The sequence below is a fragment of the Tiliqua scincoides genome, chromosome 3 (genome assembly GCF_035046505.1).
Source record: "Tiliqua scincoides isolate rTilSci1 chromosome 3, rTilSci1.hap2, whole genome shotgun sequence".
Classification (NCBI taxonomy): domain Eukaryota; kingdom Metazoa; phylum Chordata; class Lepidosauria; order Squamata; family Scincidae; genus Tiliqua; species Tiliqua scincoides.
Genome location: NC_089823.1, coordinates 82048174 through 82061375, shown reverse-complemented (window position 1 = coordinate 82061375; position 13202 = coordinate 82048174). Strand labels below are relative to the sequence as shown.

Below are 13202 nucleotides of genomic sequence, written 5' to 3'. Positions count from 1 at the left end.
ACTCTCTGTTTCCTTGTCTTCAACCGATCTCAATCCAGGAGAGCACCTGCCCCCTAAATCCCTGACTGTGGCGTTTTTTCAGTAGCCTTTGGTGAGGGACCGTGTCGAACGCCTTCTGAAAGTCCAGCTATATAATGTCCACGGGTTCTCCCGCATCCACATGCCTGTTGACCTTTTCAATGAATTCTAAAAGGTTTGTGAGGTGAGACTTACCCTTACAGAAGCCATACTGATTCTCCCTCAGCAAGGCCTGTTCGTCTATTGGCACCTCCCTGATCTGTTTCCTCATTTCAAGGTCCCCTTCCGGTTTCTGGTCTGGAGGACGATAGTACGCCCCAAGTATTACATCGCTCCTCAGGCCTGGTAATTTAACCCACAAAGATTCTATGGTGGAGTCGGACCACCTTCAATCTCTACTTTGCTGGATTCTATCCCTTCCTTAACGTAAACGGCCACCCCACCTCCAACACACCCCTGCCTGTCCCTCCTGTAGAGTTTATAGCCTGGGATTGTGGTATCCCACTGATTTTCCGCATTCCACCAGGTTTCCGTTATGCCCACTATGTCAATGTTTTCCCTTGTCACCAGACATTCCAGTTCTCCCATCTTTGCTCGGAGACTTCGGGCATTTGCATAAAAGCATTTGTACACGGAATGCCCCAGGATGGGCTGCTTATTCGCTCCTTTGTCCCCGCATCCTCTCACTGTGCCAAACCATCTATCACATCCCATCATGCTACCATTCCCAATTTCTTCTCCTACTCTGCCTTTACCTTGTTGTTCTCTAACCTCCCCATCCTCGTCCCATAGGGATAAGGAGTCCCGAACTGGATGCCCCTTGGCTCCTGTCGGCTTTCCCCCAGGGATCAGTTTAAAAGCTGCTCTGCCACCTTTTTAATGTTATGCGCCGGCAGTCTGGTTCCATTCTGGTTCAAGTGAAGCCCGTCCCTCTTGTACAGACCCTGCTTGTCCTAAAACGTTCCCCAGTGCCTAATGAATCTAAACCCCTCCCTACACCACCGTCTCGTCCAAACATTGAGACCCCTGATCTCCGCCTGCCTAGCTGGCCCTGCACGTGGAACAGTTAGCACTTCAGAGAATGCTACCTTTGAGGTCCTGGTTTTCAGCTTCCTACTTAATAGCCTAAATTTGGCCTCCAGGACCTCCTGGCTACACTTGCCCACGTTGATGGTGCTGACATGCACCACAACCACTGCCTCCTCCCCAGCACTGTCAGCCTGTCTAGACGAGAAGTGATGTCCGCAACCTTTGCACCAGGCAGGCAAGTCGCCATGTGGCCCTCACATCCGTCGCAAACTCCCCTCTCTATGTTTCTAATAATCAAATCCCCCACTACAAGAAGCCCCTGACCCGGCCTCCCGCCGAGGAGTATCCTGAGTACGTTCAGATATGGAGCCGTCCCCTGGAGAAGGGGTCCCCCCTAGGGAATTTTCCTTCCTCTCCAGGATGACGTCCTCCAGCCCCGAGACTTCCCACCCGGGCAACTGAGGAACTGCACACTTGAGGTTGGGACGAAGCCTGATTGTCCCCAGAAGTCTCCCCATGGTCCTTCTCTGCCTGCCTCTGCTTCTCCAGGTCGGCCACCAAGGCTTCAAGGGAGCAGACGCGTTCCCTGAGTCCCTGGAGCTCCTTGCACTGAGGACACACACATGACTTATGCCCCAGAGGCATATAGTCATACATGTTGCACTTGATGCAAAACACTGGATAGCCCCCACCCTGCTGCTGGCTGTCTGACGGCATAGTTTTTTTGTTTGTTTAGGGGTACTTAAAAACCCTTCACTGGTTTGCTGCCCTCTTCTCAAGGGAAGAGAAGGACAGTGTCTGGGCCCCTGGCCTCGCCCTGCTGCTGAACTCGCACTGAGGCTAAACTCGCAGTGCCTTACCTGGCACTTCGTTCCCGAGGCACTGGGTGTCCCAGAGGCCACGCACGCTTCTGCAGTGAGGCTCACGCAGTGGCAGGTGCTAGCTTTATACCCCTAACTAGCTCCTCCTCCCTCCCTCCTTGCTGATTGAAAGGGGGCTGGTCTTCCCAGGTGAGAGTACAAAAGATTAGGAAGAGAAAAGGCTGCTGATGGGCCTAATCTATTCTGTAGGCTCCTGAATGCGGTGCTTGGATTTGCCTAATGGGGCTCTTATCACCTCCTAAAGGACAATGACTATGCTAATTTGCTAAATTGCTAAGTTTATGACTATACTAAGCTAAATTGTCCTGGCTGGCTGGGAACGGGCCCTTGCTAGGTTCTTACCCTCCTAATTCAGTTCTCTTAGGCTGGACTGTTTTTTAACCTCAAGCTGCTTTTTATTTGAGTTTAAACTGCACTGGTTTAAGAGTTTTTTGGACTTGGCAGAACTTAAACATTAAAGGTTTAAATTCTGTTTTGCCCTGTTTATAAAATAGACACCAAGTGTACGTTCTCCCCCGTTACCCTCTTCTTTGTTTAGTTTGGGCTCTAGCTTCCTATCTAAATTATACCTCCTGCTTTTATTGTGCACCTTTATTTTATTGATTGATTGATTGCTCTCACCTAGATCCTGTGTCCCAATTTTCTGAACCTTTAGATTATGTTCTAACTTGGATTACGTTTAACTTGGGTTAAGTATAAGGTTAATTTAAACAAAGTAGAAAAACTTGCTTTCTACTTTATCCTCCTATGTTTTATTTACTTTTCCAAGTGCCTGTACCTTGGACCCTTACTCACGAGTAGGACTCTGCTCCTGCTCAGAGTAGACCTATGTACTCACTCACGTATATATTTTTATTGCCCTCACCTAGCTCCTGTGCCCCAACTTGCTGGACCTTAAACTCCCTCCCTCTGGTTAGATTAGGTGCTAATTTAGGTAAAGCTAAGCTAAAGGTAAGCTAAATTTCAATGTTGATTTAAGGTTAGAAGACAAGAGTTAGAAAGACAAAGAGTTAGAAAGAGTACACTTACCTTCTCCTCATCGTCCTTCTCCTCTGTTGTTCACCACTCAGTTTCCTCCCTCTCATTCTCCAAAAACTCAGAGGTCCACTTGCCTTCTCTCTCTCTTCGCACTGTGGCTAAACTTGTGGTGCCTTACCTTGCACTTCGTTCCCGAGGCACTTTGTCCCAGAGGCCATGCGCGTTTCTGCAATTATCAATGACAATTGATTTTTTCCCTCTGAATTTTGTGAAAATGTTGGAGACTTTTCTCTGACTAATATTTGCATACAGGAGTACCCCTGAACCTGATGGGGATACGTTCCTGTCCCCCTGTGGATACTGAGGGGGATAACCGTGGATAAAGGGGGACCCTATATACTTACTGTGGTGCCAAGCACTCACCTCTCTTCCTTTGCAACCTGTAATAGAAAACTAGAGAGGAACCCGAGAAACAGTCAACCAAAACTCTAGAAGAAGGAGACCAAAGGCTGAGTCCTATGAAGTAGGCATGTTTGCAGCCCTCAGTGCCAGTGGAGCACTGGTGCTCGCTCAGCACTGGCTGACGCTGGGTTAGTGCTGGTGGAGCACTGGTGCTCTGCCGCTCAGTAGTCACATAGACATTCAGGCAGTGGAGAGGTAGGTGGGGGCATTGGGGAAGGCGGGGAGAAGGTGTTCCGGGGTGGTGGGAGGTGGCAGGAGGGAGAAGAGGGCAGACAGGATGCATACCGGGAGGGAGTGAGCAGGGTGGGGAGGAGGCGGGAGGGAGGCAGAGTTCCACCAAATCCTGAGCCTCCGTGTTGGGCCACCCGTCCAACACGGAGGCTCTTAATTGTATACCAGCCCTTAGGTCGCCATACAATCAAGTAGCCCAATGGTGAGGCTACTCACCTTACTTGGGGAAGGGAACGAAAGTTCTCTTCTCCCAAGGAGCTGTTGGCACTGCCTGCTGAGGCAGTGGCAGCCATTTTCGGTAGCGCTGCAGCCCCACGCACTGGGTAGCTCAGAATTGGGCTGTAAGTGCCCAATCCTGTGCTATTCTACTCAAAAGTCCTACTGCAGCAAATGGGGCTTCCCAGGTAAGTGTGAATAGGATTGCAGCCTAAGAGAATGCTAACAGGAAGCAGAAAGCTTCCTGCTTTCTTTTAGTGTTCTTTTAGTCTCCTTTCCTATAACATTCCAGTTTGCTGCTGCTTATGTTCCTCTCTAGCATTTTATAATAGGCTGCAAAGGAAGAGAGATGAGTGCTTGGCACCACAGTACAAAGAAGACAGAAAAGTAATGGGTGCGTGGGGTGCAGAGAACAGTGGATATGTGAATCCACAGGTATGAGATCTGTGGATATGGGGGAAGCCTCTATTTAAGAATATCTGCCTAACTGTCGGGTTTCTGTTCAGAGTTCCATAATGCTTTCTAACAGGCATTTAAAAGGAAATGTATAGATTCTAGGCAATGACAATTCTATATACTATAGCAGGGGTGCCCAAACCCCGGCTCAGCGGCCACTTGCGGTCCTCAGGGACTCCCAGTCTGGCCCACAGGGAGCCACCGTCTCCAATGAGCCTCTAGAGACTTGCTGGAGCCCGTGCTGGCCTGACGCAACTACTCTCAGCGTAAGGACAACTGTTCTACTTCTCACTTGAGCTGTGGGACAAGGCTTCTTCCACTGCTTGCTGTTACACGTCTGTGATGCAGCTGCAGCAGCAGAGGAAAGGCTGGCCTTGCTCTTTGCAAGGCCTTTTATAGGATTTGAGCTATTGCAAGACCTTCATTCTTTCATATAAGTTCCATCTCTAATATATTCATTTATGTACATTTATTCAAATTTGAAATGTAAATTAATTTTTCCCCGACTCAGTGTCTGAGAGATGATGTGGCCCTCCTGCCAAAAAGTTTGGAAACCCCTGTACTATAGCATGCAATCATCAGAGATTATTTTTGCTATACTATACAAAGTTTTAAAGAATCATTTTGTCTTGTTTTTGGCTTCTGGGGGAAGTATGGTATTAAACTTTAAGTTGTACTTTTAAGCATTTCCTGAAAAATATGTGTGCTAGGAAAATATTTGAATAATGCTGATAGTCACATCTGTTCATGTAAGTTGTCAGTGTATATATGAGCTAAAGTTCATGTTTGTAACTTTTTGATGATGTGGATTTGGGTTATTTTCATGATTATATTGTTTGTAAAAAGATGAAACGTTAGAAAAACATACACTTTTAGATTTCTGTGAGAAGTGAATTCAGATTCTTGTTTCTTAAAAAGGGGGGGGGAACTATGTACTTGGCTCAGTGTGTAACAGCTATGAATTTCAGCACAATTCTTTTTATTAAGGAAAAACTTGCAGGGCTACATGCCATAATAATTAAATTGCTAAGCCTAGAATGTATAGGAGAATCTTGTCTCTCTTGTTCTGCAAGCTATCTTCCAATGTACACCTATTGAAGTTGTATGTATTTTGTCCAATAAGCAGTAGTTTTGATGTTCAAAAGTTGAAAAAGTCCTGGCTTTTTTTAAGGTTACTTGCGACTTACCTTTTGCGTAGCCAAGAATAGTGGTCAGTTTGTTAAATCTGCACTTTTGAACCCCTTTCCATTTTTTGTTTATAGGATTACGAAGCCACTGACTTTTGCCGACTGTGTTGGCGATGAACTGCCTTTAGGGTGGGAAACTGTTTACGATCAACAGATTGGTGTTTATTACATGGACCATATCAATCGTGAGTAATTGTGGGTGTGTGCATGTTTTTTTATGTAGTTGTAAGTCTAGGCTGTGGTCTGAAAAAGACATGTGCCAAAGGATTATCTGTGGAAATGACAATGTGATTAGGAATATGGTATTGGGTAAAGCTAAAAAATCAGGAGATATTGAAATTTAAACATTTTCTTTTTGATAAATGCGATATGTAACATATTTGCATAGTTCTCATACACCATATTTGGCATAAAGGCAGCTGCTTTGGACAGTAATGGGAGTGTGGAATAAAACTGGCAACTTGGAGAAACTGAAGGACATAGTTGTCCTGCTGGAACTAAATATGACTTCCTTTTCATAAATGTTTAAATTGAAATTACTGTTTCAGAGCTTTGGGCATCTTTCCAATGGCACTGGGTGTGCAAAATATTTTGCACAAATTCGGACCCAGCAAGTTTAATTTGACTGAGGAGCAGTCGACCCTTTTTTGCTCAGGCCACGTAATGCATTCCAAGATCCCTACTTCTTTCTCCTCTCTCTTTGTAATACCATTCTCTGGAACCTGCTGAGCTCACCTGGGCTATCCCATGCTTTGCTGTCTTGTCAGTTGGCTCCCTGCTGTGGTCTTTTAGCTAAGCTTCCCCTAGCAGTCTGCAGCCGTTTTGAGTATCGAGGCTTCATATACCATCACAGAAGTAAAGTTTCCCTCCCCTGCCATTCTCCCTTTGGCGTGAAGCATCAGTGCAGGCTTTTCTGGGCACAGGAGTCTCTAACTACCCCCACCTACTCCAGGTGGATCCAGCCACTCCAGCAACACCCCTAAACCCCCTGATCTGCTGATCTGCCCCAGCCCAATCTGCTGCTCAAAGGAGTGCCGCATTTCATCCTACTGCACCACTTTTCAGTTCCCTCATGGCCCAGGTCAGGCACTAGATTCCTCTTCTAACTCAACCACTTGTGAGAGCAGAATGCAAAGCAGTCCTGCAGGTTCCATCTCCTGTTCCCTTCAACAATGTACATGGCCAGCAAAATCAAGTGCGGTGGTGGAAGCTGGGCAATTGAAGCCTCTACTCTCAGGCTAATCATCATTACGACCCACAGCTTGTTTTATATATATTATTAATTCAAGACTTTTGTGATGTCCCCAGCTGCTTTCCATGATGTCCTGGGTGTTGCAACAGGCACTTTAGCAACCCCTGGACCAATCCTTAACATATAGTTTGGCTCTTAGAACTACTTCATATAGGAGCTTATGAATACTACCAGCATTCCACCAGTGTTTTCATGTCAAAACTCAGAATCCACAGTGAGCCTGTTCCATGGTACAGGACCGCAACTCCCTGGTGTGTTGAAAATTGCACATTGGGGAACATTGCCCCTCCACATTGCCTACCTTCTCTTACTGTGTTGCAGGCTTGTAAAACAGGATTTTATGGTAACTGTGGTATAGTTTTCATCCAGAAATATCACTGGGTGGCCTTGGGTTATGTCTTAGTCTCATCCACTATAGCACTATTGCAGCGGTTCCTGACGTTTCTGAGCCTTTGGGAATTGGGGTAAGTGCTTGCAGAGGAGGGCAAAGGCAGCAACACAATCGACACAATTGTGTCGCTGCCAGAGATAAAAGCTTTTTAAAAATTAAAACTTACCATTAGCAGCATTGGCCCTCTGGGAGGTGGGGGGAGCTTGCAAACTCCTCTGCTGGGCTTTTAGTTGGTCTGAGGTGCACAGAGCCCAGCAAATGGTAGCCCAGAGCTCAGAGGGCCATCGTGGCTAATGGTAAGTTCAAAACCGACAGTAGTATGATTGTGGCAATTGGGTGCTACCACGGGGGGGGGGCAGAGACGGGTTTCCCTGGCTGGGGTATTGCGACACCCCTGTTTGGGAACTTCTGGGATATTGTCCACTGCTCTGAAGTCCTTGGAGGAAGACATTGTATGCTGTTTTGAATTCCCTGGTGAAGGGATGTGTTATAAATGTAATAAACACTTCTGTTTCTTCAGAGCTCACCCAAATAGAGGACCCAAGGGAGCAGTGGAGAAGAGAGCAGGAGCGTATGTTAAAGGAATATTTAATTGTTGCCCAGGAAGCACTTAATGCCAAAAAGGAAATTTATCAAATTAAGCAGCAGCGGTTTGAGCTAGCACAAGAAGAATATCAGCAGCTGCATAAAATGTGTGAAGATGACAGTCGCTCCTATTCCAGTTGTAAGTTTACTTTATTTTTTCCTCTCCACATTAAGTCCATAGTTCACATTAAGATTCTGAACTTCTGTGCAGGTCTTTTTAGCTGGATGAGAACTGCATGTGCAAATTGAATCCTGTGCCTGCAGTGGTTCTTGTCTGAACAACCATGGTTACAGAACCCTTTTAAAAAGCGAAGTTATCAGTGATCATCTGCAAGGGACGAAGGAGAAGCTCTGCTCCACTGCATCCTGAACTTCATGTTGGACCAGAAGACCCAACATGGAGTCTCTTAAGCCTGTACTGGCAAAATAACTGATGCAGACTTGAGAAGCCCCATTGCGGGGCTTGGGGCTTTCTCGGGGGGAAGGGAATAAAGTCCCCCTGAGGAGACTTCTGGCTGCTTCTTGGTGCCCGCTGGATACAGCGGCAGCCATTTTGGCACAGCTGCTCCAGTGGGCGCAGGAAGGCTCAGGATTGGGCTGTCCAGCCATAAGGTGTCTTAATAGAAGATTCAATCTATAGGTCTTCAACCCTGTGTGCTAAAAGAATAAAATTTTACACATAATACAAAATATAAAAAATTCAAACTTCAGGCTGGGCTGGGATCCAGAGAATCTTTTTATGTGTGAATGCAGTGTAGAGTATGAATGTGTATGCTGTTCTGGGGAAAACAAAGAGAAAAACCTACTCATGTAAATAATCTCATAGATTGCTATTATTCCATAATAAATCTTCTGTTTGAAAAATTAAAGACTCTGAAACCTTAAATAGCTACACATTTTTGATAACAATCAAGTTTTGTGAAATATGTGAATGTAAAAACTCAGGGTAACAAACTTCTGTACTAATGGGTGGAAACATTCTTTAGCATAGATTAATTTAGCAGTTTTGTCTTCATCTTCATTTGTCTTATGCTCATAGAATTTTTCAGTGTTGCTGTTGCATTTCTGTGTCTATGATAGTTAAATTCCTTGTATTCTAGCTTGAGGTGTAGATGGCACCAGTGATGACAGAAATAGAATCAGGGGAAAACAGTCTAGTTATAATTGATGCTTTACACTATGAGTCATTTGTTTATACAATATTTTTCCATAGTTTTGAAAACTGTCCGTAGTTGCCTTAGACTTTTTTTTAGCTATAGCAGGTTGCCTTGAACAAGGACACTTTTATTTAAGTAACAGAAACAAGAGAGCCAAAATCTGTCTTTCCTCTTTAATTTGATTGTGCTGTTTGTAACTCTTCTTGATCCTAGAACAAAAACTTGCTTTTAAAAGCAAAAGGCTTGAATAGAAGTGGCTGTCGTGCTTTTGCATGGAATAGATATACTTCAAACCTATAATATTAATTTGCTTTTAAGTCCTCTAGAAATCCCAGGCAGAAGGTGATTTAACTAAATTCTAAAAGCTGAATTAAACTATATTTGACCAATGTGTAAGCCATTCTGTATCTTATAAAATAATGTCTAAAGATTAAACATACCTTACCTACTTGCACTGTAGTACTGTAGCAATGGAGTGCTTGCTACTGATAGTGTAGTTTCTTGAGCTTTCGTAAACCACATTAAATTAATTTAAAAAATCCATAAATATTCTTCTCCTTCCTATATATTGTAGCAGTCACATGGTTGCTTGTTAAGAACAGGAAGTTCTGTATTATTCTATTTGTGTAGTGTTACCCAATACAAACAGGGACGGAGTGCTTATACTGTTAACCATTGTACAGAAGATAAATTTTTTGCAGGTGTAGCTTTTTAAACCCTTCCATGTTGAGCTGCACCTGCCAAAATTCCCTTGTCGATACAATTGGTAAAGGTATAGGCACTCTGTCCCCATTTGTATCTGGCAACGCTGTATTTATAGATCATACAGAAGACGTTCAGAAAGTAGTCTTTCAAATTATTGATCACAAAAGAATAAACTGTTCTGTAAAAATATGTGTATACATAACTTTTATCCTGCAGGTTTGAAAGCAGGTTCTTTACTTAATTAAACTGGTTGGTTAAAGGATCTTGATGGTCAAGTACTGTTTTTAAGAAGTCAATTTACTTGAAATCGATTTTCTTAACTTAACTCATTGTAACTACAGTTTGAAAATCATGTTATTAAATGTCAAAAATATAAAATTCTGTTTTGTAAGCTCTCCATTAGCTTGTTGGAGAAACTATAAAATGATTTGCTTTATTAATATTAGTAGTTCCTATTGTTTGAAAAAATGTTTTGAGATAAAGAATTTGATTCAGTGCTGTTACATAAGAGGTTTCTGTAGGATAGCGGTGCATAAACACTCCTTGTTTAAAAAAATAAATCAGTTACTCTAGTATTGAATGCACTTTATGAACCTTTACTAGTGTTATTTTGAACATTAAGAAATTTTCCATCTGTTCAGCATTCTCTGGATTTTCAACCAATACCAAATATGATCCATATCAGATTAAAGCAGAAATAGCAAGTCGACGTGATAGAGTAAGTAATCCTTTCATGTACTTTACGTTGAGAATGAATTTCCTTTATTCTCTGTGTGTGTATTTTGTGCAGTAAAACCCATGTATGGGATACAGTCGTCTGGAATTCTTGGTTGTCTGGTATCAAAATTGTCTAGAAGTGCTTCCAGCAGAAGACTGGACTCCCAAAGTCACAAACCCCTGTACAGGCACAGCCATGCTTCACTCAGTGATGTATTGCCAAAGCAGGCTACAGACAGTGCTTGGGGTTAACCTGAGTGGCTTGGCAATAATGTAAGAAGTGATGGTGTTGCCAAGACAGTAATGTAAGGAACAACCTCCATTGTTAGATTCAGGCAGGATAGCACTTCCTGACAGTCTGGCGTATTTGATATTCCAGTACCACCTAGGTCTAAAAGTGTTGGATTATTGAAGTTTAATTGTATATGGTTTTGGAAACTTGTATTTCAAACTTTTAATGAAATAATTTTTAGTACAATATCTGAATCCATTCCAATAGCTGCTATTACTGGTTTACAATTGCATATTTGTGTTCTTTAATCAGAATGATCATGGTGTGTTCTAGAAGTCATGTTTGTTATAACATCAGTAAGAATCTATTCTTTTAAGTAAATTCATTTACCAGAAGCATACTTCGTTGCCTATCATGTGCTCTTTTAAATATCTGTCTGAGACCTTAACTGTGCCTGCAGTATTCCTAAAACATTAGGATGGAACAAAAGTAGAAGATATCCTTTTTGTAAATATGTAGAACTGCTTAGACTGACTGTCCTTTTGTAATCAATCTGGGTAGGCGACAAATGTCTTCACATATTGGGCTACCCTCTTTATAGTAGTGGCATTGTGCTTATTTTGCTTCAGTTTGCTCGAGTCTATTTATAATAAGTAATAAAAATGTACATATTGAACTGGTGTGATGCTGCCTATTAAATATAAAGCAGTGTTAAAGCACTAGAGCCATTTTTCTAAATTCCAAATTCCTTTCATTTTTAGTTTATACAGACAGAGTAGTTATCAACATTCCAAATACTCTAGATAATAAAAAATGTATTTTTGAAGGGTTGTATGCATCTGTGTTTAACACTCATTTTCTCTAGGAGCTGTTCTGAAAACAAGACCTATGGTTATTTATTCTTATGGCTGTATTTGTGACGTACTATACATAGTGCTAACTTCTAAGAAGTCTATCCGTTACAGAAGGACATTTGGGCATGCCCGGGTATCCATGGGTATTCTGTTCTGGTTAACTGAAACTGCATTACTGAAACCCTCTGGGGTGAACTGAAAAAGGAGATATCTGGGTCGTCCCCCCCAATTCCAAACAGAGCAGCTCTAGTCGGGTCCAGAGGCTTTTCTGAGGTCCTCAGAGGCTGCATGCATCCACATGCAGTCTCTGCAGCCTTCAGAATGGTTGTTTGGGCCAAAAAACTTTTTGCCTATTAAGGCATTCTGAGGCCTGCATAACTGGAAGTTGCGTTTTTTCGGCCCAGTTGGAGCATTGTGTGTAACAGTAACTTATCAAATTTATCTTTGTAAACCTGTAAACAGTTTGGTTGAAATATACTGACTTGCCAGGAGCTACACGGTGGTGTAAATCTTAAGTTTTAATAGTCAGATCTAATGTGGTATCACTCAATCATGGAGGCTCCCAAATCTTGATCTTGTGTCATCTGTTGAATTTTTGGGATTTGACTTTCATTTCTGTCACACTGTATTTGGAACACCTGCTTTCTTAAATAAATCAGTGCACAATTCCCTTTCAAATACTTATCAAACCCATTCCTCAACCACCTTAGCCTTATTGTTTAGTTCTTGCAGAAGACACAGGATCTCTATGTGTTGTCCTTGCTTGCATCTTAAGCTACTTATGGCTGTGCCTCCTTAACTTAGATAGGCAACAGGAATCTTGAAAGTAAAGTTGTTATATGGGGCAAGGCAAAGGTTATTAAATTAATATAGGAACTTCATACCTTTGCTTAAGCACTCTGGGAGAAGTGCACTGTGAGGTGTGCCAAGGAGCCAGAAGCAGGTGCACTTCCTGAAGTAAATCTTGCAGTAAAGGCTAAGATGAATGTAACTGATAATGTTTGTGGATAGGAACAATGTTGCTTCTAGGTTTCTCTGCTCCTAGCAGGTTGTTGACACTAAATAAATGTAGTAGTTGTATGGTGAGAAATGGGTATCTACTGCAACTGTGGCCAGTGGTGTTATGAGGAAGCAATTACTAGGAACCAACACAGCATTCACAAGAGAAGCTATCAAGGTGCTCTTAAATGCTATTACTGTCTTGTGCGGTTTTAGCTGTTTCTCCAAGCTTTGAATTTGATAAGCCTTCCTTTTTATCCCGTTATCCAAGTCGTTGAAGAGAGCTGCACCCAAGGTAGAGCCCTGGAGTACTTCACTTGAAACTGTTCTCTGTGATGAAGAAGAGCTATTGATAAGCACTTTTTCTGTATGGTTCTTCAACCAGTTGTAAATTCAAATAATGATTTTGTCATCTATAGTGCATATTTTTGAACTTGCTAATCACAGTGTCATGGGGAACCTTGTGGAATGCTTTACTGAAATAAAGATGAATTCTACAGCCTTCCCCAATGATTAAATTAGTTACTTGATCAGAAAAGGAAATGAGACTGGCATTTTTTGACAGTGCCAATGGATTTTTTACAAATCCTTCTTGGCTTCTAGTAATGACTGCATTGATATCAAGATGTGTGCAGACTGTTTTATAATTTGCTTTAATATCTTTCCTGATATTGAAGTCAGACTGACAGGTCTAATTTCCTGGGACCTCCTTTCTCCACCCCTCCTTTTGAACAGCAGGACATTAGTCTTTGTCTGCCTTGTGTCACTTCCCCATCTTCCAGAATTTCTCAAAGATAATTGACAGAGGGTCAAAGTGTACACTAACAAGTTCTTTTAGTACTCGAGGATACA

General features: G+C 42.6%; 1 protein-coding gene across 1 annotated transcript in view; it reads left to right on the top strand.

Moving 5' to 3' along the window:
- WWC3 (WWC family member 3) overlaps positions 1–13202 on the top strand; it is an 83893-nt gene that overhangs the window by 21819 nt on the left and 48872 nt on the right. The window contains exons 2-4 of the mRNA XM_066620590.1: positions 5534–5643; positions 7622–7825; positions 10190–10266. Coding sequence (XP_066476687.1) covers positions 5534–5643; positions 7622–7825; positions 10190–10266 — 391 coding nt within the window. The remainder of the gene's footprint in view (positions 1–5533; positions 5644–7621; positions 7826–10189; positions 10267–13202) is intronic.